This window comes from Oncorhynchus mykiss, chromosome 7 (assembly GCF_057628025.1).
Source record: "Oncorhynchus mykiss isolate SJ-2025 chromosome 7, ASM5762802v1, whole genome shotgun sequence".
In the NCBI taxonomy this organism is placed as follows: domain Eukaryota; kingdom Metazoa; phylum Chordata; class Actinopteri; order Salmoniformes; family Salmonidae; genus Oncorhynchus; species Oncorhynchus mykiss.
This window is the reverse complement of record NC_143028.1, coordinates 3,820,397-3,843,661: the sequence shown is the minus strand read 5'-3', so window position 1 is coordinate 3,843,661 and position 23,265 is coordinate 3,820,397. Positions and strand designations below refer to the sequence as shown.

Below are 23,265 nucleotides of genomic sequence, written 5' to 3'. Positions count from 1 at the left end.
GCCAACACACAGGTAGAACTTGGGATAGGTTTTATCAAAGCACAGAAGAAATATTAAACTGAATTACAGACAGGATATAAATTGAAGAGACATTATTCAGGCAACAGTTACCCATCAGTCAACTATTTTATAATGTTTCATCAAACAAATGAGGCCACGACAGACAGAAATTGCTTTAGGTCTATTTGATAATGACAGACTACAGTTAGACCACACACAAATCATATTCTTGATTAACACAAGATGAATCAGGAAAAGTCACATGATCTCAGTCAAACTCAACCAGCAGGGAGACATTGCTTACCCCTGCCATCCATAGGCAGAACGTTCTGTTCCTCTAGTCTCGAAGTCATTGGATTCCAATTCAGAATCTTGGTGATGGGAGCCCATTGTTATTTCAAGGACAGAATACTATTGAGATGTCCATCCATGGGCAAATGATGCTGGCTACAATGCTGCTGCTAACAGCTCGGCCGAGTGTTTCTGTAGGTGCCTGTTGAGGTGTGTGCGGCGGGTGTAGCCCTTGTCACAGTGAGGGCAGGGGTACGGACGCACTCCAGAGTGAGTCAACAGGTGCTTCTTCAGATCAAACTTCCTCTTCAGGCTCTTCCCACACTCTGGACAAGAGAACGGCTTCTCACCTGAGGGACGGGACAGTATTAAGGACTGTAAATCAAGATTACACAGAGTTACTTCAGATTACACAGAACTACGATTAAATTGTTTGTTTTATTATCATTGATCACAAATGCATAAACACATTGCATATGTCCTGCATTGCATATGAAAGTACAAACATGTTTAGCATTTCTTGGACAAATGACAACAGTATCATTCATATACACCATATAATTGTTAAATCAACGGCCCCCTTAAAGGGATACTTCGGGATGTTGTCCCTTTATCTACTTCCCCAGAGTCAGATGATATTATGTCTCTGTGTCCAGTATGAAGGAAGTTAGAGGTAGTTCGCGAGCCAATGCTAACTAGCATTAGCGCAATGACTGGAAGTCTATGGGTACTGTTGTGGAAATTCTTACACAGGGATTTAGCAAATGCAATAGCGCTAGTTAGCAACTTCCTCCAAACTTCTCGCAGAGACATAAAAATGGTATCCACAACTTCATTGAACTCTTTGGGCCTCATTGCCAAAATCCGAGCTATCCCTTTAACTACAAGCTCCTGGTTCTGACCTGAGTGTGTCTTCATGTGTTCTGTCAGGTGACAGGATATGGAGAATGTCTTCCCACAGTCAACACAGCTGTAAGGTCTTTCTCCTGTGTGACAGCGCATGTGTTTCTGCAAGTCCCCACCAGAGGGCCACGCCTTTCCGCACACCTCACACACGTACGGCCTCTCGCCCGTGTGCCGCCGCACGTGAACATTCAACCCGGCGAGCGCCGTGAAGCGTTTCCCACAGTAGGAGCAGTGAAAGGGCTTCTCGCCCGTGTGGATCCGGAGGTGTCCCTCCATGCCGTCTTTGGTCCGGAAGCGCTTGCCGCAGTGGGCGCAGAGAAAGGGCTTCTCCTCCGAGTGGGTTCTGAGGTGGGACTGGAGGGACCCCAGAGTAGTGAAGTTCTTCTCACACTGGTCACATTGATGAGGTCTGTCCACAAGATGGCTTCTCTGGTGGATCCTCATGAGGGTCAGGCCTGTAAACGTCTCCTCACAGTAGCGGCACTTGTACCTCTGGCCCTCGCTCCCCTCTGGGACCGGATGGGTCTGCTGGTGTTTGATGAGTTTGGCCTGCGAGGTGAATGTCTCGCCGCAAACAGGACAGACGAGTTTGGGTACGCGGTGCATCTGCCGGTGGGCGTCGCGCTCCTTCGCCGAGCCGAACACACGCTCGCACTGGGTGCAGGCGAAGCCGCCGCCGGAAGAGTGAGTCTGCTTGTGATTCGTCAGGCTAGAGAGGAGGCGGAAGCGTTTGCCACACAGGCAGCACTGGTGCAGTGGCTGGGCCCAGTGGGTCTTGTGGTGTCGGGTCAGTTCCAGCTGGGTCCTAAAGCCCGCCCCACATTGAAAACAGGTGTTGGTCTTGTGGGTGAGGCGGTGGCGGTACTGCTCGCGGAGCGATGCAAACCGCTTCCCGCACTGTGCGCAGTCGAAGGTGGCGTTGACACACACAGAGCGCTTATGGTCGTTCAGGCTCCAGGGCGTTGGGAAGCCAACGCCACACTGGGCGCATTTGTAGCGGCCGCCTCGTGAGTGTGTGGTCAGGTGACGCAGCACCTGGGAACGGTAGATGAAACACTTCCCGCACGTCGGACACTTATGGGCAACACGCCGGGGATTGTGGGATACGCTAGACGGGAGCGTCTCGGAAGACGATGACTCCCCTGTGGGGCTGTCTGTGAGGAAACAGGAAGAGAAGGTGAGAGGTAATTGGTATTTTATTAGGATCCCCATTAGCTGCTGTGAAAGCAGCAGCTACTCATCCTGTGGTCCAACACATAACATGAAACATGACACGAACATTAATAGACAAGAACAGCTCAAGGACAGAACTACGTACATTTTTAAAAAAGGCACACGAGAGGATAACCAGAGAGGATATTGGGAAATGGAGTTTGTAATGGAGGACAAAATAGGAATATCTTATGCGTACACCTGATAGGGAGCTGCAGCACAGGAGGCTGGTGGGGAGGACGGGCTTGTGATAATGGCTGGAGTGGAATGGTATCAAATAAACCACACACAGGTGTTTGATGCCATTCCATTTGCTTTGTTCCAGCCATTATTATGAGCTGTCCTCCCCTCAGCAGCCTCCTGTGAGCTGCAGGTGGTTAGGAGGGTATAAGACACTCACCTGTGTCATTCTCCACCCTAATACATTCTACAGGCTTATCAGACGACTCTGGGATGATGCTGAGGTGGGAAATAACATGTCATGTTAATCATTCATCATTTACCCAATACTCACACACAGTTCACGTTTCGACACTGTTCAAATAATGTACACTCAAAAACACACAAGATACAATCTGTCCATACTTACTGTCACGCTACTGCATTCCACACACATACACACACTCCCAAACACACGCTGACCACACTTTCCTCCTCAGTGTGGTGTTAGACACACACACACACACTCTGTCCATCATCACACTACCACTCACACACACACTTACCACTCAAAACACCCATTCTGATACAATCTGTCCATACTTACTGTCACGCTACCGCATTCCTAACACACCACACAAATACTGACCACACATACCTCCCCGGTGAGGCCTGGGGCTTTTGGCTGCTCACAGGAACAGTGTTCCTCTCTGGCGAGGGCCTGCTCTGTCCTGAGGGAGAGTTGACTGCAGTCTGCCCCCTGCAGGCCACAGGCAAGGTGAGAGTGGGTGCAGACTGGGAGACGACAGCAAGAGAGTGCTGGCCCGGCTGGGGGATAATCATTATAGATTGGCTCTGAACAATGAAACCCATAATCCCTAGGTTGGACGTTTCCGTTTCCCCTGCCACTCTATTGGCTGATTCCTGGTCTTGACCAATCAGCTCGGCTACTTTCGATTTCTCGTCGTCCTCTCGTTTGATGCAGACCTTCTCCTGTTCTTCTCCTCTCTCTTCATCCATCCTTTCCTCAGGGAAGGGTTCTGACTCCCTGTCAGAGTCGGCAGAGGGACAGTACACCATCAAATTTGGAAGACAAACAGGTAGAGAGCTGAGGAGGTTGGTCTGGGATGGGCTGGAGTCTGCACAAGACAAGCGAGAAGCACAGCTGTAAACAATTCAAATAAAAACATTTGGACTTTTAAAACAACTGAGACTGCAGACTATGACTGGGTTGGTGATTTCTGCAGGGTTGGTGATTTCTGCAGGGTTGGTGATTTCTGCAGGGTTGGTGATTTCTGCAGGGTTGGTGATTTCTGCAGGGTTGGTGACGTACCTCTATTTATCAGGTGTTCCCGGCAGCACGTTTGGCTCTGCAGCACAGACCTCAGCCTGTCACTGTGGGGGATAGACTGCAGACATTCATCCACACCACCGGGGACAGAGTCAAGCCAGGAAGCAGCCTGGGGAACACAGGGGGGAGATGTGTGCTGGTCAAAGTGTGGTTAGTAAATGTGGTCAATATGTAGCTTGTGTAGTCTCTTAGTAGTGAAGTTGATGGTTGACATGCGGTTGCCGGTCACTGTGTACCTGTTTAAAGTCTGGTACTGGCAGCAGCTCCTCCAGTCTGGAGAGGAACACACACACCAGAGACTCCAGCTCTGCATTAAAGTATTGACCAAACTGAGAGAGATAGTAGAGAGAGAAAGAGAGATATATAGTACAGAGAGAGAGATAGCAGAGAGAAAGAGATAGCAGAGAAAGAGAGATATAGTACAGAGAGAGATAGCAGAGAGAGAGACAGTAGAGAGAGATAGTACAGAGAGAGAGATAGTAGACAGAGAGATAGTAGAGAGAGAGAACAATTCTTCACTGAACTCAGAGTTTAGTACAGTGCTGTCACATGCTCTGCTGCATGTTACTCAAGTGAAGAATGATTCATTTTCTTACAGTCCATTGATCTCCTGGACTCCTCTGGGTGTATGCCATGAGCCTGGCTTTGGCATCCTCAAAGGCCTTGTCACTGGACTGTAAAAACAACAGACACATACCTTAGTGTGTGTCAGGGCCAAACGCCTCCCTCTCAGCACTCAGAAAAGGTGTGTCCCCATTCTGGCACTCAGTTCCCTCCCTTTACTCCACCCTATCACTCTATAGGTTCAGTAAAAGGCAGGCTGTAAAAATCCAGTTCCCATGAGCCCTCTCTCTCACCTTTGTCAGACAGATGGACTGGATCCTGTCCAGGTGAGTCTGGATGAGTTCTGGGGCGACATCCTCAACTATCCCCTCCTGGGACATCTGCTAGATGGACCGATCAGGAGGTCCGTTTAAAATTACAACACTGTGCAACACTTTACAACAGAGGTGAACTTCTGATTTGCAGCACATGGAAAATACTGTGTAGGTTACTGCTGGAAGAAACACACACACCTTTGCTCTGAGGCCTAGAAGCAGTAATGCTCTCTGCCTGTCAGTCAGTAGTTCTGGAACTGTCTCTGTGACCAAACACACAAAGTCCTCCAGCTTCCCATAATGCTCCAAACGCCGCCGCCCCACCACCTGCCACATGACCGCAGACATCAGACGCAGCGGTGGCACCAGGAGTCTCAGAGAAGAGAGAGGGAGGGGGCCATCTGTGGGAAAGGAGGGGGAGGTAAGTATAGACAGGCAGGCTACACAAAGCACACATTTGCCCTGTTTGAATACTTCTGGAGTGTCCACCCTGAGATGGAATGTTAGGCGTTTGATCCCCAACCAAGTCACACCAAAGACTGTAAAAATGGGACCAGATGCATCTCTGCTTGGCACTCAGCAATGGATTGGGGGTAAAGACCTGCGATAGATTAATGTCCTGTCCAAAGGGAGTACACATCAAGCTGCCTCACGCATCAGAAAACAGGAAATAGACTCATGCAAGGCTACTTACTTACTTACTTACTTAATAGTACAGCAGTGCTTACTTTAAAGAAGGATGGACGTTAGGTGAGATGCAAGTGTTCAAACAGTACACATTTCACCATATCCAGGAATCACACCACTGGTCATCACTGTGAATAGCTCTGGTCCAGGGCATTAGAGGGATGTGCTAACGCCCTGGACCAGAGCTACACTGTGAGCTGTGCTGGCCAACACAGGAGGTTGGTGGCCCCTTAATTGAGGAGAACGGGCTTGTGGTAATGGCATGGTTTTAATGTGTTTCATGCCATTCCATTTCCTCCGTTCCAGCCATTATTATGAGCCGTCCTCCCCTCAGCAGCCTCCACTGCTGGCATTGATTGTCTGAAAGTGGGCATTGCAAAATAAGTGGGAGGGTCAACAAAAGTGGGTATATGGAAATATAACAGCTAATTGGGCAGTTGCCACTCAATGTCATTTGCGTGACTGCTAACTGCTTCCTTTTAGCTAAACTGGTTAGGATAATTACCGTGGCAGGTTAGGATAAATACCGTGGCAGGTTAGGATAATTACCGTGGCAGGTTAGGATAATTACCGTGGCAGGTTAGGATAATTACCGTGGCAGGTTAGGATAATTACCGTGGCAGGTTAGGATAATTACCGTGGCAGGTTAGGATAAATACCGTGGCAGGTTAGGATAATTACCGTGGCAGGTTAGGATAAATACCGCTGCAGGTTAGGATAATTACCGTGGCAGGTTAGGATAATTACCGTGGCAGGTTAGGATAAATACCGTGGCAGGTTAGGATAAATACCGTGGCAGGTTAGGATAATTACCGTGGCAGGTTAGGATAATTACCGTGGCAGGTTAGGATAAATACCGTGGCAGGTTAGGATAAATACCGTGGCAGGTTAGGATAATTACCGTGGCAGGTTAGGATAAATACCGTGGCAGGTTAGGATAATTACCGTGGCAGGTTAGGATAATTACCGTGGCAGGTTAGGATAAATACCGTGGCAGGTTAGGATAATTAAGGTGGCAGAAAAGATGGCAGATGTGGATGCTGAGTTCGAATCAAGCAGCACTTCGAGCAAAACTGGTGAAGACAAATGTTCTGAATGGAGAAAATAAAAAAAAGTGTCAGTCCTGTTGTTTTTTTATAAAGTGCAAATACGTCCGCATGTGAAGCTTTCCTCCCCAAACCACTGCTGTGTAAGAATTGTAAATTATTTGGCCATGTTTCAAGTGTGTGCTGGGAAGAATTGCGAGGGGTACTGGTCCCGGAAGACCCGCCCTCCCAGGTTCCCCTTGAGCCTGTGTAGGGATCAGATCTGTTTTATTTTTTAGCAGGGGGATCAGATCTGTTTGGACGGGGGTCCTGTTTACATCCCGCACAGTAGGTGGCGGGATGCACATTCAATTGTGCGATCGCCAAAATACCGTAGAAGAAGACTTCCTTTACAACAGCTTTGCGCTATTCCGCGAAGCGCAAGAAATATGAACACAGAACAATTAGAGATATTTCACCGGATGTATAAATGTGAAGCATTCGCTTGGTGTTTCCACTCACTACCAAATATGGAAGTGCGAGAAGATGTAACGAGATGGATTTTGGCCGACATAATGCTAATTTTCTCAATTTATGAAACATTTGATTGCAATACGTTTTTCTGTTCCCAAAACTAAAATGTGTTATGAACAGAGTGGACTAAATTTTGTAAAATTTACACTTTGCTAAAGTTGAAAAAAACACGTTATTTAGGAGCGCAAAGGCGAATGAAGTTATTGCACACGCGCATTTCAAAGTAGGCGTTCCCTAACGGAAATATGCAGATGTTGGCTAGAACGCGCCAATAGGATCTCGCTAGCTCGGGCTTGGCTCTGCCCACTATGACTAATTTGTTGCCATTAGAAACGACAGACTATGGTCTTGGTTATAAATACACACATATATATATATATATATATATATATATTTGTCCACCTTTAATTAACTAGGCAAGTCAGTTATGAACAAATTCTTATTTACATTGACAGCCTACCCCGGCCAAACCCGGACGATGCTGGGCCAATTGTACGCCGTCCCAATCACAGCCGATGTGATACAGCCTGGATTCGAACCAGGGCCTGTGGTGACGCCTCTAACACTGAGATGCAGTGCCTTAGACCGCTGCGCCACTCAGGACTCCAGGTATGAATGCAATGACTTCTGCCGAGGACATATCGCTGTAAATGCTGCATGGCCAATGCAGACATCGGATTGACCATGCAGAGTTTGGCTAAAACGCTACAAGGAAGCAGCCACGCAAAACGGTCTTGAGTGGCAACAAATCTGCCCAATTAGCTGTTAGATTTACGCTTTTGTTGATCCTCCCGCTTATTTCGCAACGCCCACTTTCAGACACGCTCAATGTATGCAGTTACCCATGACTCCTAGCAGGCAAACTTGGTGCATAGGCCACAGCACCACCCGAGTGATACTGCCAAGCAAGTACGTATGAGTATATTTTACAGTTAATCCCACATTTCGCAGGAGATGCACTGAAATTGAGTGTGCAATTTTAGCTAGCCTAAAATATTTGATAACAAGACTAGAGAAAATAACTCATGTCGGCGGAAGCGAACTTTAGCTAGATAACTAACGTTAGCTAGCTACGTTAAACTACACCCACAACGGCCTGCTTCCACCGACAGCTTGATTAGAAAGAGTAAGCTATATAGCTACCTAGCCACAATCTTTACATTAATGCATACCCATGTTGCTTCCCCGTGGAAATCTTATATGCCGTCTTTTAGTCGTATCTTACAAATGTTGATTGAAGAGGCAAGGCTAGCTGCTCGTTTCCTCGTAAACTTTTGATGAACCGGAAGTTGATAGAGCAGATTGCCAGCGTGCGTTCTGCGACTCACAACAACAACACAGCTGATGGATTTTGATAATCAACCAAATTAGGCACGTAACTAGCTAACTGGCTAAACATTTGCCTACTTTTGTCTTTTGTCAAACTACGAACTAGCTAACCATGTTTTTCTTATTTTCTTTTTTTACATCAAGACTGTGACTACATGGTATTTGGTGAGACGATCCTATCAGATATTGTCCACCACACCACCAGCGGGAGAGCCTTACCTGGGACAACACATCAGAATCCTAGAATCTCCCCCTTCACTTTGGGCCAAAAGTGGTCCTCCTTTTGACCGAATCATCAAAACATTCCTTTCAAGTGCTACAGGAGGATACTCCAGAGACAATGGCTGATATTGAGAGGGACAATCAACACACAGATATACTGCAGGTGCAAATAAAACAGGAGGACGGAGAAGAGCCTCACGATACAGAGGACCGTCTCAAGAGTTCTAATACCGGAGAACAGAAGCCTTGTCACATCTGCCCTGATTGTGGTAAAAGTTATACCCGTTCGGATAATCTTAAAACACACCAGAAAATTCATATGACAGAGAGGCCGTACCTCTGCTCTGAGTGTGGTAAAGGTTTTACCCGCACAGATCATCTGAAATCACACCTGAAAACACATGAAAGAAAGAAGAAGAAACTTAAACACCCCTGTACTGATTGTGTGAAAGGATTTGTCCATTTGGAGCAGCTTGAAAAACATCTGGAAAAAAATCACCTTACACACAAGGAAAAGAAACCTCACGGCTGTCCAAGGTGTGATGAGAGCTTTTCTGACCTGGAAGAACTAACAACACACTTGCCAGTACATACTGAAGAGCTGGCCCTCTACTGCTCTGACTGCGGTAAGCGGTTCTTACACAAAGGAAAATTTGAAAGACACCAGAGAGTACACAGTGGACAAATGCCATACATATGCACCCACTGTGGGGAGGGTTTTACACAGGCACATAGTTTGAAACATCACCAGCGAATACACACTGGAGAGAAACCCTACCTCTGCAACGAGTGTGGGGAGAGTTTCAGACACGATGCAACGTACAGGAGACACAGGCGCAAACACGAGCTACCACTCTCTGAAAAGAAAGCCTATCCTTGCTCAGTATGTGGGAAGACTTTTACCCGCTCCGATGGAGTGATGAGGCATTTGAGGAGGTTCCATTACGGAGAGCGAGCTCTCCAGTGCTCCTGCTGCGACAAACGTTTCTTTCAACAGGACACACTAACCACACACATGAGAATTCACACTGGAGAGAAACCGTACAGTTGCTCTGACTGTGGGAGAAGCTTCTCACAAGATGGCGACCGAAAGAAACACCAGAAGAGGCACCACACTGGAGAGGGCACTTCACCTCTGACCCTCCATGTGGACGGCACAGGGACGCGCACACACACACTATAACAGAGACATACACACTAACAGACAGTAACAGGCAGACTCAAGACACAAAAACAGGCCAGTGGGTAAACCAGGTTGCAATGAAGTTATTCTGACAGCTTTGGCTTTATTTTTTGTGTTTGTGTGTGATAACATGTATTTCTCTCTCTCGTTTAAGTTCATTGGCAAGGCTAATTTTAGCCCAACTTCTCACTGTTTGTAAGATGCTTACTGCTCATTGCAGCTACTTAAGTGATCATCACCCACTCCATTACTCTATTACCCCTCTATTCATCCCCCCACTCCATTACTGTTACCCCTCTATTCATCCCCCCACTCCGTTACTGTTACCCCTCTATTCATCCCCCCACTCCGTTACTGTTACCCCTCTATTCATCCCCCCACTCCGTTACTCTGTTACCCCTCTATTCATCCCCACTCCATTACTGTTACCCCTCTATTCATCCCCCCACTCCATTACTGTTACCCCTCTATTCATCCCCCCACTCCGTTACTCTGTTACCCCTCTATTCATCCCCACTCCATTACTGTTACCCCTCTATTCATCCCCCCACTCCATTACTCTGTTACCCCATTCACCCCCCCACTCTGTTACTGTTACCCCTCTATTCACCCCCCCACTCCATTACTCTGTTACCCCCATTCATCCCCCCCACTCCATTACTGTTACCCCTCTATTCATCCCCCCACTCCGTTACTGTTACCCCTCTATTCATCCCCCCACTCCATTACTCTGTTACCCATATTCACCCCCCCACTCCGTTACTGTTACCCCTCTATTCATCCCCCCACTCCGTTCCTCTGTTACCCCTATTCACCCCCCCACTCCGTTACTGTTACCCCTCTATTCATCCCCCCACTCCGTTACTCTGTTACCCCTATTCATCCCCCCACTCCGTTACTCTGTTACCCCTATTCACCCCCCCACTCCGTTACTGTTACCCATATTCATCCCCCCACTCCGTTACTCTGTTACCCCTATTCACCCCCCCAATCCGTTACTGTTACCCATATTCATCCCCCCACTCCGTTACTCTGTTACCCCTATTCACCCCCCCACTCCGTTACTGTTACCCCTATTCATCCCCCCACTCCGTTACTCTGTTACCCCTATTCATCCCCCCACTCCGTTACTGTTACCCATATTCATCCCCCCACTCCGTTACTCTGTTACCCCTATTCACCCCCCCACTCCGTTACTGTTACCCATATTCACCCCCCCACTCCGTTACTGTTACCCCTCTATTCATCCCCCCACTCCGTTACTGTTACCCCTCTATTCATCCCCCCACTCCGTTACTGTTACCCATATTCATCCCCCCACTCCGTTACTCTGTTACCCCTATTCACCCCCCCCACTCCGTTACTGTTACCCATATTCATCCCCCCACTCCGTTACTGTTACCCATATTCATCCCCCCACTCCGTTACTGTTACCCCTCTATTCATCCCCCCACTCCGTTACTCTGTTACCCCTATTCATCCCCCCACTCCGTTACTGTTACCCCTCTATTCATCCCCCCACTCCGTTCCTCTGTTACCCCTCTATTCATCCCCCCACTCCGTTACTCTGTTACCCCTATTCATCCCCCCACTCCGTTACTGTTACCCCTCTATTCACCCCCCCACTCCGTTACTCTGTTACCCCTATTCATCCCCCCACTCCGTTACTGTTACCCCTCTATTCACCCCCCCACTCCATTACTGTTACCCCTCTATTCACCCCCCCACTCCGTTACTGTTACCCATATTCATCCCCCCACTCCGTTACTGTTACCCCTCTATTCATCCCCCCACTCCGTTACTCTGTTACCCCTATTCATCCCCCCACTCCGTTACTCTGTTACCCCTATTCATCCCCCCACTCCGTTACTGTTACCCCTCTATTCACCCCCCCACTCCGTTACTCTGTTACCCCTATTCATCCCCCCACTCCGTTACTGTTACCCCTCTATTCACCCCCCCACTCCATTACTGTTACCCCTCTATTCACCCCCCCACTCCGTTACTGTTACCCATATTCATCCCCCCACTCCGTTACTGTTACCCCTCTATTCATCCCCCCACTCCGTTACTCTGTTACCCCTATTCATCCCCCCACTCCGTTACTCTGTTACCCTTATTCATCCCCCCACTCCGTTACTCTGTTACCCCTCTAATCATCCCCCATTCCGTTACTCTGTTACCCCTATTCATCCCCCCACTCCGTTACTCGGTTATCTCTCTATTCATCCCCCCACTCCATTACTCCTCTATTTATCCCCCACTCCGTTACTCCTCTATTCATCCCCCCACTCCGTTACTCCTCTATTCATCCCCCCACTCCGTTACTCCTCTATTCATCCCCCCACTCTGTTACGGTTACTCCTCTATTCATCCCCCCACTCCGTTACTCCTCTATTCATCCCCCCACTCCATTACTCCTCTATTCATCCCCCTACTCTGTTACTCCTCTATTCATCCCCCTACTCCGTTACTCGGTTACTCCTCTATTTATCCCCCACTCCGTTACTCCTCTATTCATCCCCCCACTCCGTTACTTCTCTATTCATCCCCCCACTCCATTACTCCTCTATTCATCCCCCTACTCTGTTACTCCTCTATTCATCCCCCTACTCCGTTTCTCGGTTACTCCTCTATTCATCCCCCCACTCCGTTACTCCTCTATTTATCCCCCCACTCCGTTACTTCTCTATTCATCCCCCTACTCGGTTACTCCTCTATTTATCCCCCCACTCCGTTACTCCTCTATTCATCCCCCTACTCCGTTACCCTTCTTTGTCCACCTCTCTGCCACCTTTCTATTCACCCTTTCTTCATTGGTCTCCCCATTCTCCTTCTCTCTACCCAAATTAATCCACAAAAACATATTGTTTTTGTGGATTCAATTCTATATCCCAGCCCTCTGTCCCAATCCAGCCCTCTGTCCCAGCCCTCTGTCCCAATCCAGCCCTCTGTCCCAGCCCTGCCTCAACCCAGTCCTCTGTCCCAGCCCTCTGTCCCAGCCCTGCCCCAATCCAGCCCTCTGTCCCAGCCCTGCCTCAACCCAGCTGTGCCTCAACCTAGCCCTCTGTCCCAGCCCTCTGTCCCAGCCCTGCCTCAATCTAGCCCTCTGTCCCAGCCCTGCCTCAACCCAGCCCTGCCCCAACCCAGCCCTCAGTCCCAGCCCTGCCTCAACCAAGCCGTGCCTCAACCCAGCCCTCTGTCCCAGCCCCGCCACAACCCAGCCCTCTGTCCCAGCCCCGCCTCAACCCAGCCCTCTGTCCCAGCACTGCCTCAATACAACCCTCTGACCCAGCCCTGCCTCAACACAACCCTCTGACCCAGCCTCTATTCTACTTCAGCCCTCCTCCAGTACTCCCTGGATCATGAGTGAGCCTCCACTCCCCCCTTCCCCTCATGGCAGGTATCATGGACCCTGAGGATACAATTGTAACAGAACCCAAGGATGAGGATATCTAACCTGAGGATAGAATCGGAACAGAACTGGAGGATAGAATTCTAATGGAACCTGAGGATAGAATCGGAACAGAACTGGAGGATAGAATTCTAATGGAACCTGAGGATAGAATCGGAACAGAACTGGAGGATAGAATTCTAATGGAACCTGAGGATAGAATCGGAACAGAACTGGAGGATAGAATTCTAATGGAACCTGAGGATAGAATCGGAACAGAACTGGAGGATAGAATTCTAATGGAACCTGAGGATAGAATCAGAACAGAACTGGAGGATAGTGTTAATTTATCCAGAAGGTTCTTGATGCTGAGGAGCCAGATGGGATTCTCTTTGAGCCAGAGGAGCAACGAGGGAGATGAGGATGATGAGGAGGATAACATCTTTGCCACATGGATGGGCCGCTACAAGAAAGCAGCAGAACAGGAGGACAAGGATAAAGAGGTGGAGAAAAGAGGCAGTGATAGAGGAGAGGAAGAACAGCTTCGAACGACAAGCTCCACCACGGGCAGACCGGCGGCAATCACTACCCTGTCCAGTGAGTCTGTGTATATGTGAGGTGCTGTTGTAGAGGAATCTGCTTTGTCTTTGGGAGTTGTATACACAGACCAGTAGGAGTGAGTTTTGAGGGGGAGGGTCAGAGCTAGGACTGCTGGGTTTGACTGCTGACACTCAAGATAAGTCAGTCACTCCGCCAGGCTCCCCTACCACACACCAACCCACCACAGGGATCTTTAGCTCCTAGCCTGAACCCCAAAGTACAGGTAGATAGCTGTTTCTTCTTTCTCACGCTCAGTGTTATAGGAATTTCCAGGAGAACAAACAGGAGAGCAGTCGTAGGGTAAAGTCAATCAAAAATCTTTCCGGTTTATTACAAGTTGCAACAGGGAGACACCACCTAGCACAGAAGCAGAGGAAATGTCTAACTGGCCTCTTGGAGACAGACCCTTTTATATCCCTATCAGACAGCAACGCGTTCTGGAAACAGCAGCTAGACATTTGATGGAAGTCAAGACAAAAAGGCAGTGACTGTCAGCCAGAGAAATAAAAGTTGTTACATTGCTTTATTGTGCCTTAGCTACAGCCAGGGGACAGGGACTAATGGGATTATAATAGGCAGGAGCATACGTCATTTACATACGCCACGTCCCCCGCCAGGCCAAACTCGCTGCAATGCATCTCATCCATGAATGATCCTGGCTGCCCGATACCAGCCAATACTGAGCGACGATCCTCCATGATTCCATCTGCCATTCCAGATTAAAATGCAAACGCGGTTCCGCAGGCGGAACGTCATGTCTCCGGTACGCTGGCGGTGTGATGGTCAGGTGGGGGTCTTTCTGAGAACACTACTTTAGTCTCATTCTGTTCAATTAACACTTTGTTAAAAGTAAATCTGTGTGTTTGTGTTGCAGAGCGACGCTGATTGTGTGGGTCTCATCTGCCATGATGACCTGCACAGAGGAGGGAGTGTTTCTCTCTCACACACTCTTTCTCTCTCTCTGAAGTGTATATAGGAGTGGCTGTGGGGGAAGCAGGTGTGTTGTGTGCAGGTGGTGCTCTTGCCAGAACCACTCTACTGGAGCTCCACTTGGGTTAAAGTACCCTGAGAACCACGTAGAACAGCCTAGAACTGGACAGAACCACTTAGAACTGGACCCAACCTCTCACAACTGCATATAGTTGGAAAGAACTGCCTAGACAGAACTACACCTACCTGGAAGAACTACCCAGAACTGACGAGAACCGGTGAAGAACTGCAGAAAAACACTCAGAACTGCCTAGTGTTGTAATGAACCTTGCAGAACTGCCTAGTGTTGTAATGAACCTTGCAGAACTGCCTAGTGTTGTAATGAACCTTGCAGAACTGCCTAGCGTTGTAATGAACCTTGCAGAACTGCTTAGATACCAACATCACTTATTTTTATTTATTTTTATTTGACCTTTATTTAACTAGGCAAGTCCGTTGAGAACAAATTCTTATTTTCAATGACGGCCTAGGAACAGTGGCCTAGGAACACTAACTGCCTGTTCTGAATCTAGAGTGCTGTGCTGAGAGAGAGACCTCTGTATTCCCCCAAATCCCAATAATCCAGTATCTTTTAATATTGTTTGTGTGATAGTGTATGAGTGAAATGTATGGATGTTTTTCCAAAGGTTTTACTTATAAGAATCGATTCAACATGTTTATTTCAAGATGTTGTTTGTTTAGTCAAATAAGGGCATTTACATTTTTACATTGTATCCCATCTACGTCTTTGTTTTCCTCTAGTCATCCCCTAGTCATTGAATAAAACACTTGGTTGTTCTAATTGTAAAATGTATACTAAGTTGTATCATCTTTATTACTGTACTACTGTGAGGTTTCCACAACAAATATAAGGCTCTGCTGCCCCCTTTTGTTATTGTGGTACTGCAGTTAACCCCAGCCCGTCCCGTCTCCGTGGTTACACAGTGGCGGAAGTTATCGCAATCCACCTGTTGCACTTCGAACAGGAAAAATAGCTCGACAAATCAATATTTGGCTTTCTTAAAAACTAAGCCAATCGAAGCAACGGGAAAGTTCTAGAACTACTAGCTACATTCTATCCGTGTCAACTTTAATGGACAAACTAAAGAAAGTTTTGAGTGGCCAAGATGGCAACAATGATGACGGCGACATATTGCAAGTAGGTACGTTTTCTAGCTAGCTAACGTTAGCTAATATGTTGTTTACCCTAAATAATATCTAGCTATGTTTGGCTTTCTCGCTAAGCCTTTTTCAACGCATGCTTTATCTACGTTACGAGTGCAGTTGCTTAGCAATAACATAGTAACGTTAGCTAGAAACACTAGGCTAGCTAGGTGAATGATGTCCATGGTTTCTAGCTATGTTGTTTATAAATGGTGCGGTGTTGAAACAGGCGGCGAACCAAGCCTCCACCCTGGGCTGGGGCACGCGCATGAAGGGCTTTATCGCATGTTTCGTGCTCGGGGTCTTGTGTTCCATTCTGGTGAGTCGTCATCTCTCTCTCCCATCATTTCAGCATTGCTCGGACTGTCAATTATGTGTGTCAGTGTCAGTTGTGTTTCCCAAACCTCTCTCAGTAAGCCAGAACACATCGATATGTTTTTATTACAGAAAGTATTGGGGGGGGGGGTTGATCTCGGAGATATTCAAATCTGTGCATTGAGGTCTAGACACTAAGGGCAAGTTGATAGTGTCGACAGTAGAATAGGAGTCATTTGGGACCAATTGATAGTGTCTACAGTAGAATAGGGGCCGATGCTAAGTTGTTCATCCTCTCACCTGGTGGCAGGGGACATGCTTGCTGTGGATTCCAAGGGTCGGTCTGATTCTGTTTGCCGTGCTGTACACACTTGGCAATGTTGCCTCTCTGTGCAGGTGAGTAGAGCGTTGTTGAGTATTAGTGGATGTATGTGTGGCTTATGTGGGCATTTACAAAACAGTTAGGCCTATTTTTAGATTTTTAAGGTATTCCTGGGACCCTCCCCAGATCAAAGCTGACATTGTCCTTGTCCAGTTTAACACCTAAGGTGCACATGATACAGCAATCACATTTCTAGTGCAGTTACTACAATAATGTAAGTTTAGTCAAATCATGTGTGTATTCTCAGCACTATGTTCCTGATGGGACCCCTTAATCAGCTGAAGAGGATGTGTGCCAAAGAAAGAGCACTGGCCACAGCTATCATGCTGGTGAGACCACACGACACGACACACCCACCATGTTTGTTTTACTATCCTCGTGTGGACCAAAACATGTATTCCCTTTCAAAATACTATTTTCCATAACCCTAACTCCTAATTCTAACTCCTAATTCTAACTCCTAATTCTAACTCCTAATTCTAACTCCTAATTCTAACCCCTAAGCCTAAAATATATATTTTTCTTGTGGGGACCAACAAACTATCCCCACGTGTCAAAATGTTCCTTGTTTTACTATGCTTGTGAGGACTTTTGGTCCCCACCAGGATAGTAAAATGACAAAAAAAAAAAAAAACAGTTTTTCTGTTCATTAATTACATGCTACTTGTCTCTCCTCACAGACCTGTCTGGTGCTAACTATGTGTTCTGCTTTCTGGGTGAGTATAACACACACATGATACATATCCTGCACCTGTTGTGTTATCAAATCCCTGCAGGCCTTTTTAGCTAGTCTGTTACTCATTTAAACTTTGTCTTACATTGTTCTACCTCAAAGTATATCTGAGTGCTTCTCTCTCTCTACAGTGGAAGAATAATGGTCTAGCCTTACTCTTCTGTATTCTACAGTTTCTGGCCTTCGCTTGGTGAGTGGCTCACACACACACACACGTGCTTGTGTAATCTCCTTCCTTTAGTGTGTGTTTGTGGTATTACAACCCTGCAGTCTGAGTGACACACACACACACGCCCAGAGTTGTTCTGTGCTGAGGGCTTTTTGGCAGGCAGCTCAATGCCAGGTCCTTATTTGTAACTGAAAACAGAGTAATTATGGCCATAGCTTTTAGCCTGGCTAATCACACACGACTAATGCAGCTAGCTTTGTTCTCTCAAGCACCTCCTTCACAAAGACAGGAGATTCATACACACACACACTCTCTGTCTCGCTCTCTCTCTCTCTCTCGCTCTCTCTTGCCCACATACATACACACACAGGAGTACACACAGATGTGCAATTAGTTTACATACATACATAAACACCATTAAAATAACTTCCACTGTAACACAACAAACACTCATGCGAGAGTCTGTTTTCACAGACTCTCTGCCACTGACACACTTCAGATAAAGACCTTATACAGCCCTTTGCTGTGTGTGATGTATGACGCTGACTTATACTATACTTCTGTGTTTCAGGTATGGCCTGTCCTACATTCCATTCGCAAGGTGAGTGTTGGGTTACAGTAACTGCTGGTCCTCCTCTGTCTGTAGCCTTAACTGCTGGTCCACCTCTGTCTGTAGCCTTAACTGCCTGTCCACCTCTGTCTGTAGCCTTAACTGCCTGTCCACCTCTGTCTGTAGCCTTAACTGCCTGTCCACCTCTGTCTGTAGCCTTAACTGCTGGTCCACCTCTGTCTGTAGCCTTAACTGCTGGTCCACCTCTGTCTGTAGCCTTAACTGCCCGTCCACCTCTGTCTGTAGCCTTAACTGCCTGTCCACCTGTCTGTAGCCTTAACTGCCGGTCCACCTGTCTGTAGCCTTAACTGCCTGTCCACCTCTGTCTGTAGCCTTAACTGCCGGTCCACCTGTCTGTAGCCTTAACTGCCTGTCCACCTGTCTGTAGCCTTAACTGCCGGTCCACCTGTCTGTAGCCTTAACTGCCGGTACACCTGTCTGTAGCCTTAACTGCCGGTCCACCTCTGTCTGTAGCCTTAACTGCCTGTCCACCTGTCTGTAGCCTTAACTGCCTGTCCACCTGTCTGTAGCCTTAACTGCCTCTCCACCTCTGTCTGTAGCCTTAACTGCCGGTCCACCTGTCTGTAGCCTTAACTGCCGGTCCACCTCTGTCTGTAGCCTTAACTGCCTGTCCACCTGTCTGTAGCCTTAACTGCCGGTCCACCTCTGTCTGTAGCCTTAACTGCTGGTCCACCTCTGTCTGTAGCCTTAACTGCCTGTCCACCTCTGTCTGTAGCCTTAACTGCCTGTCCACCTCTGTCTGTAGCCTTAACTGCCTGTCCACCTCTGTCTGTAGCCTTAACTGCCTGTCCACCTCTGTCTGTAGCCTTAACTGCCGGTACACCTCTGTCTGTAGCCTTAACTGCCGGTACACCTCTGTCTGTAGCCTTAACTGCCTGTCCACCTCTGTCTGTAGCCTTAACTGCCTGTCCACCTCTGTCTGTAGCCTTAACTGCCGGTACACCTGTCTGTAGCCTTAACTGCTGGTCCACCTCTGTCTGTAGCCTTAACTGCCCGTCCACCTCTGTCTGTAGCCTTAACTGCCGGTCCACCTCTGTCTGTAGCCTTAACTGCCCGTCCACCTCTGTCTGTAGCCTTAACTGCCCGTCCACCTCTGTCTGTAGCCTTAACTGCCTGTCCACCTCTGTCTGTAGCCTTAACTGCCTGTCCACCTGTCTGTAGCCTTAACTGCCGGTCCACCTGTCTGTAGCCTTAACTGCCTGTCCACCTCTGTCTGTAGCCTTAACTGCCCGTCCACCTCTGTCTGTAGCCTTAACTGCCTGTCCACCTGTCTGTAGCCTTAACTGCTGGTCCACCTCTGTCTGTAGCCTTAACTGCCTGTCCACCTCTGTCTGTAGCCTTAACTGCCCGTCCACCTCTGTCTGTAGCCTTAACTGCCTGTCCACCTCTGTCTGTAGCCTTAACTGCCTGTCCACCTCTGTCTGTAGCCTTAACTGCCGGTACACCTCTGTCTGTAGCCTTAACTGCCGGTACACCTCTGTCTGTAGCCTTAACTGCCTGTCCACCTCTGTCTGTAGCCTTAACTGCCTGTCCACCTCTGTCTGTAGCCTTAACTGCCGGTACACCTGTCTGTAGCCTTAACTGCTGGTCCACCTCTGTCTGTAGCCTTAACTGCCCGTCCACCTCTGTCTGTAGCCTTAACTGCCGGTCCACCTCTGTCTGTAGCCTTAACTGCCCGTCCACCTCTGTCTGTAGCCTTAACTGCCCGTCCACCTCTGTCTGTAGCCTTAACTGCCCTATTCACAGTATTACATCATCCCATCCCATTCAGTGATGGTTCAGTCCTAAAGCAAATTCTTTGAAGTTTTTGAAACTTGACTTTGGAGTGTTTATTCTTTTACTAATTATTATTGTTTGTTTGTTCACAGGGATGCTGTGATAAAGGCCTTCTCTGTCTGTCTGAAGTGAGGCTGCAAACCTCCCTTTCACTCTCCCTCTGAGGGGTTATGATGTGTGTGTGTGTGTTTGGGGGTTGGCTAAAGCCCTCAACTCTCTGGCAAACACACAGACGCCACACAGGTGTGCTGGAATGGTGCCCACTGAGTAAACACTCGTCAGCGAATGCTTTCCAGAGCAGAAGTGTACCTGAGGTATGATGTTGTGTAGAGGAATCTGTTTGTGAGGGATGCCTTATCTTATCTGTGTGTGTGGTGTGGTTTCTGTCCCTTTAAGGTTGGTGTATATGTGAATTGTGTGTGTTTTTCTACACTGTGAGTCCAGCTCCTCTTAATTTACTGTGGAGGAAGGGTCAATGCACCACCTCTGTCATTTCTATAACTGTAAATCAAACCAGACCAAAACTATTCAGATCTATATTTAGGTGCCAACATGGTGTGTCTTCACTAGTTAGTTGTACTGTAGGTGTTTATTTACATGTGTTCACAATGGACAGCTGACTACTGATCCTTTCACCGGCTCAGGTCTGGAAATCTGTACAGTCGGATGACTTTTTGCACCTAATCCCAAGTGCACTTACCAGGAGTCTGAATATAAGGGCCTGCTGTTAAACGTTCTTCTAGCTGGATAGATATACAGTTGAAGTTGGAAGTTTACATACACTTAAGTTGGAGTCATTAAGACTTGTTTTTCAACCTCTCCACAAATTTTTTGTTAACAAACTATAGTTTTGGCAAGTCGGTTAGGACATCTACTTTGTGCGTGACACAAGTCATTTTTCCAGAAATTGTTTATTTCACTTATAATTCACTGTGTCACAATTAAGGTGGGTCAGACGTTTAAATACACTATGTTGACTGTACCTTTAAACAGCTTGGAAAATTCCAGAAAATGATGTCATGGCTTTAGAAGCTTCTGATAGGCTAATTGACATAATTTGTGTCAATTGGAGGTGTACCTGTGGATGTATTTACATGCCTACCTACCTGCTGCTTTGCTTGACATCATGGGAAAATCAAATGAAATCAGACAAGACCTTAGAAAATAAATTGTAGACCTCCACAAGTCTGGTTCATCCTTGGGAGCCATTTCCAAATGCCTGTAGGTACCTCCATCTGTACAAACAATAGTACGCAAGTATAAACACCATGGGACCACGCAGCCGTCACACCGCTCAGGAAGGAGATGCGTTCTGTCTCCTAGAGATGAATGTACTTTGGTGCAAAAAGTGCAAATCAATCCCAGAACAACAGCAAAGGACCTTGTGAAGATGCTGGAGGAAACAGGTACAAAAGTATCTACAGTAAAACAAGTCCTATATCGACATAATCTGAAAGGCTGCTCAGCAAGGAAGAAGCCACTGCTCCAAAACCGTATAAAAAGCCAGACTACGGTTTGCAACTGCACATGGGGACAAAGACTGTACTTTTTGGAGAAATGTCCTCTGGTCTGATGAAACAAAAATATAATTGTTTGGCCATAATGACCATCATTATGTTTGAGGGAAAAGGGGGAGGCTTGCAAGCCGAAGAACACCATCCCAACCGTGAAGCACGGGGGTGGAAGCATGTTGTGGGGGTGCTTTGATGCAGGAGGGACTGGTGCACTTCACAAAATAGATGGCATCATGAGGGAGGAAAATTATGTGGATATATGTCTCAATACATCAGTCAGGAAGTTAAAGCTTGGTTGCAAATGGACAATGACCTCAAGCATACTTCCAAAGTTGTGGCAAACTGGCTTAAGGACAACAGGGTAAGGTATTGGAGTGGCCATCACAAAGCCCTGACCTCAATCCCATAGAAAATTTGTGGGCAGACCTGAAAAAGCATGTGTGAGCAAGGAGGCCTACAAACCTGACTCAGTTACACCAGCTCTATCAGGAGGAATGGACCAACATTCACCCAACTTAATGTGGGAAGATTGTGGAAGGCTACCCGAAACGTTTGGCCCAAATTTAAAGGCAATGCTACCAAATACTAATTGAGTGTATGTGAACTTATGACACACTGGGAATGTGATGAAAGAAATAAAAGCTGAAATAAATCATTCTCTCTACTATTATTCTGACATTTCACATTCTTAAAATAAAGTGGTGATCCTAACTGACATAAGACAGGGAATTTTTAGGATTGATTGTCAGGAATTGTAAAAACTGAGTTTAAATGTATTCGGCTAAGGTGTATGTAAACTTCTGACATCAACTGTACATGCAGAAAAAAAGAAGGGAAGAACTGCTTCAAGTGCTCATGAATGTTTCACCTTTTATATAAAACGTCTGTTATTTTTATTTCAACTCCGTTTCCTGTAAACATGTCTAACTGCTGTTTTAACTGTCATGGTTAGTAGTACCATAATTTTGTGTTAGATTTTTTCCACAGGTATTTTGGCTTTCATTTCAGTTTTTTTAATTTCTGGGGGGATCGTTTTTTGTTGTTTTTCAATCATGTTTCCTGTAAACACTACTCTTTAACTGTTTTAACTCTCATGGTTTGTACTATAGCCGTTTTCTGAGCGGAATTAAAATATCAATGCTGGCTTCAGCATGCCCTAGTCACGACCATTAAAAAACCCTCTCACTGGGGCTGTGACTTATGTTAACTTGCAAAAAAAATGAATGCCTTACTTCACATGATTTAAACCAGGGAATCACTGCTTTTTAAAATATGTATACTGTACTACTGTAACTCTCCTGAGTGACCTCTGTTTCATAAAACCCTCCCTATAGATGGTTGTTTCATCTGCATAAAAACATGTATGATGCTATTAAACACTTGTTTAATAGAATAACATATGTTCTATATTCAGGATACATTGTTTTAGGACCATGGTTAGTTCGTCTACTTGTCTAATATGAGCGCAGGTTTGGAAGAAATACTTTTTAAATCACGATTGTTTTTTTGTACCATCTGGAAATGCAACACTAATGTTTTAAAGTGTAACGATAATTTAGCGATGTGGGCCAATAATGTATGACTGAATCATGTTTCATGTGTTCTTGTCCTGTTTGTGTGACACCATTTTACAACAGAAATAAACATTTTCAAACTATATTATGGAGTGTTTTAATGTGCACGAGTGAGAGTTGTACCACCTGTTTTGCCTTCCTTGGCTTTGTATTTTCTGATGGAGTCTCACCGGGGTCACTGCCACACACACACAAACACATTCCTTGTACAAAAGGTCTGAGGTGTGTATCGTGGGATTATGATTTGGTGCGTTTACCTGTGCTTTG

At 46.8% G+C, this 23,265-nt stretch overlaps 3 protein-coding genes across 17 annotated transcripts; 2 read left to right on the top strand and 1 right to left on the bottom strand.

Annotated features, from left to right (window-relative positions):
* Positions 1-13: 13 nt before the first annotated feature.
* LOC110495543 (uncharacterized) lies at positions 14-8,342 on the bottom strand. Of its 12 annotated transcripts, none has more exons than XM_090239832.1 (10): positions 8,216-8,342; positions 4,996-5,198; positions 4,777-4,866; positions 4,516-4,593; positions 4,156-4,248; positions 3,902-4,028; positions 3,227-3,707; positions 2,810-2,868; positions 1,194-2,351; positions 14-641 (listed from the first exon to the last, which is right to left on the bottom strand). In XM_090239832.1, exons 1-10 carry the CDS (start codon positions 8,217-8,219, stop codon positions 448-450), a joined length of 2,487 nt encoding a protein of 828 aa, XP_090095958.1. In that variant the 5' UTR covers positions 8,220-8,342; the 3' UTR covers positions 14-447. The 12 variants fall into 12 exon arrangements, with proteins under 12 accessions (XP_090095958.1, XP_090095959.1, XP_090095957.1 ...); XM_090239833.1 differs by having other exon boundaries at positions 4,777-4,863; XM_090239831.1 differs by having other exon boundaries at positions 3,218-3,707; positions 4,777-4,863; positions 8,216-8,340.
* On the top strand, positions 7,849-12,033 carry LOC110495545 (uncharacterized). Of its 2 annotated transcripts, none has more exons than XM_090239842.1 (2): positions 7,849-7,952; positions 8,517-12,033. In XM_090239842.1, exon 2 carries the CDS (start codon positions 9,978-9,980, stop codon positions 11,931-11,933), a length of 1,956 nt encoding a protein of 651 aa, XP_090095968.1. In that variant the 5' UTR covers positions 7,849-7,952; positions 8,517-9,977; the 3' UTR covers positions 11,934-12,033. The 2 variants fall into 2 exon arrangements, with proteins under 2 accessions (XP_090095968.1, XP_036838141.2); XM_036982246.2 differs by having other exon boundaries at positions 8,517-9,914.
* Positions 12,034-13,563: 1,530 nt separating this feature from the next.
* LOC110512633 (vesicle transport protein SFT2B) lies at positions 13,564-23,081 on the top strand. 3 transcript variants are annotated; one of them, XM_036951376.2, is made up of 8 exons: positions 15,643-15,899; positions 16,134-16,223; positions 16,530-16,615; positions 16,849-16,930; positions 17,282-17,317; positions 17,466-17,524; positions 18,075-18,104; positions 20,003-23,081. In XM_036951376.2, the coding sequence occupies exons 1-8, from the start codon at positions 15,834-15,836 to the stop codon at positions 20,040-20,042; spliced, it is 489 nt and encodes a 162-aa protein (XP_036807271.1). In that variant the 5' UTR covers positions 15,643-15,833; the 3' UTR covers positions 20,043-23,081. The 3 variants fall into 3 exon arrangements, with proteins under 3 accessions (XP_090095970.1, XP_036807271.1, XP_090095971.1); XM_090239845.1 differs by having other exon boundaries at positions 15,668-15,903; XM_090239844.1 differs by lacking the exons at positions 15,643-15,899; positions 16,134-16,223 and adding an exon at positions 13,564-13,768.
* Positions 23,082-23,265: the final 184 nt, after the last annotated feature.

Bases quoted from the DNA above. Each gene is read 5' to 3' on its own strand.
- LOC110495543 (XM_036982242.2), bottom strand. The intron at 4,594-4,776 runs GTGAGAGAGAGG...TTGTTTTTACAG, and splicing joins AGTCCATCTGTCTGACAAAG to TCCAGTGACAAGGCCTTTGA. The intron at 4,029-4,155 runs GTACACAGTGAC...TGTGTTCCCCAG, and splicing joins CAGTACCAGACTTTAAACAG to GCTGCTTCCTGGCTTGACTC.
- LOC110495545 (XM_090239842.1), top strand. From the start codon at position 9,978: ATGCTTACTGCTCATTGCAGCTACTTAAGTGATCATCACCCACTCCAT.
- LOC110512633 (XM_090239844.1), top strand. From the start codon at position 13,589: ATGAGGATGATGAGGAGGATAACATCTTTGCCACATGGATGGGCCGCT. The intron at 16,931-17,281 runs GTGAGACCACAC...CTCTCCTCACAG, and splicing joins TGGCCACAGCTATCATGCTG to ACCTGTCTGGTGCTAACTAT. The intron at 18,105-20,002 runs GTGAGTGTTGGG...GTTTGTTCACAG, and splicing joins TCCTACATTCCATTCGCAAG to GGATGCTGTGATAAAGGCCT.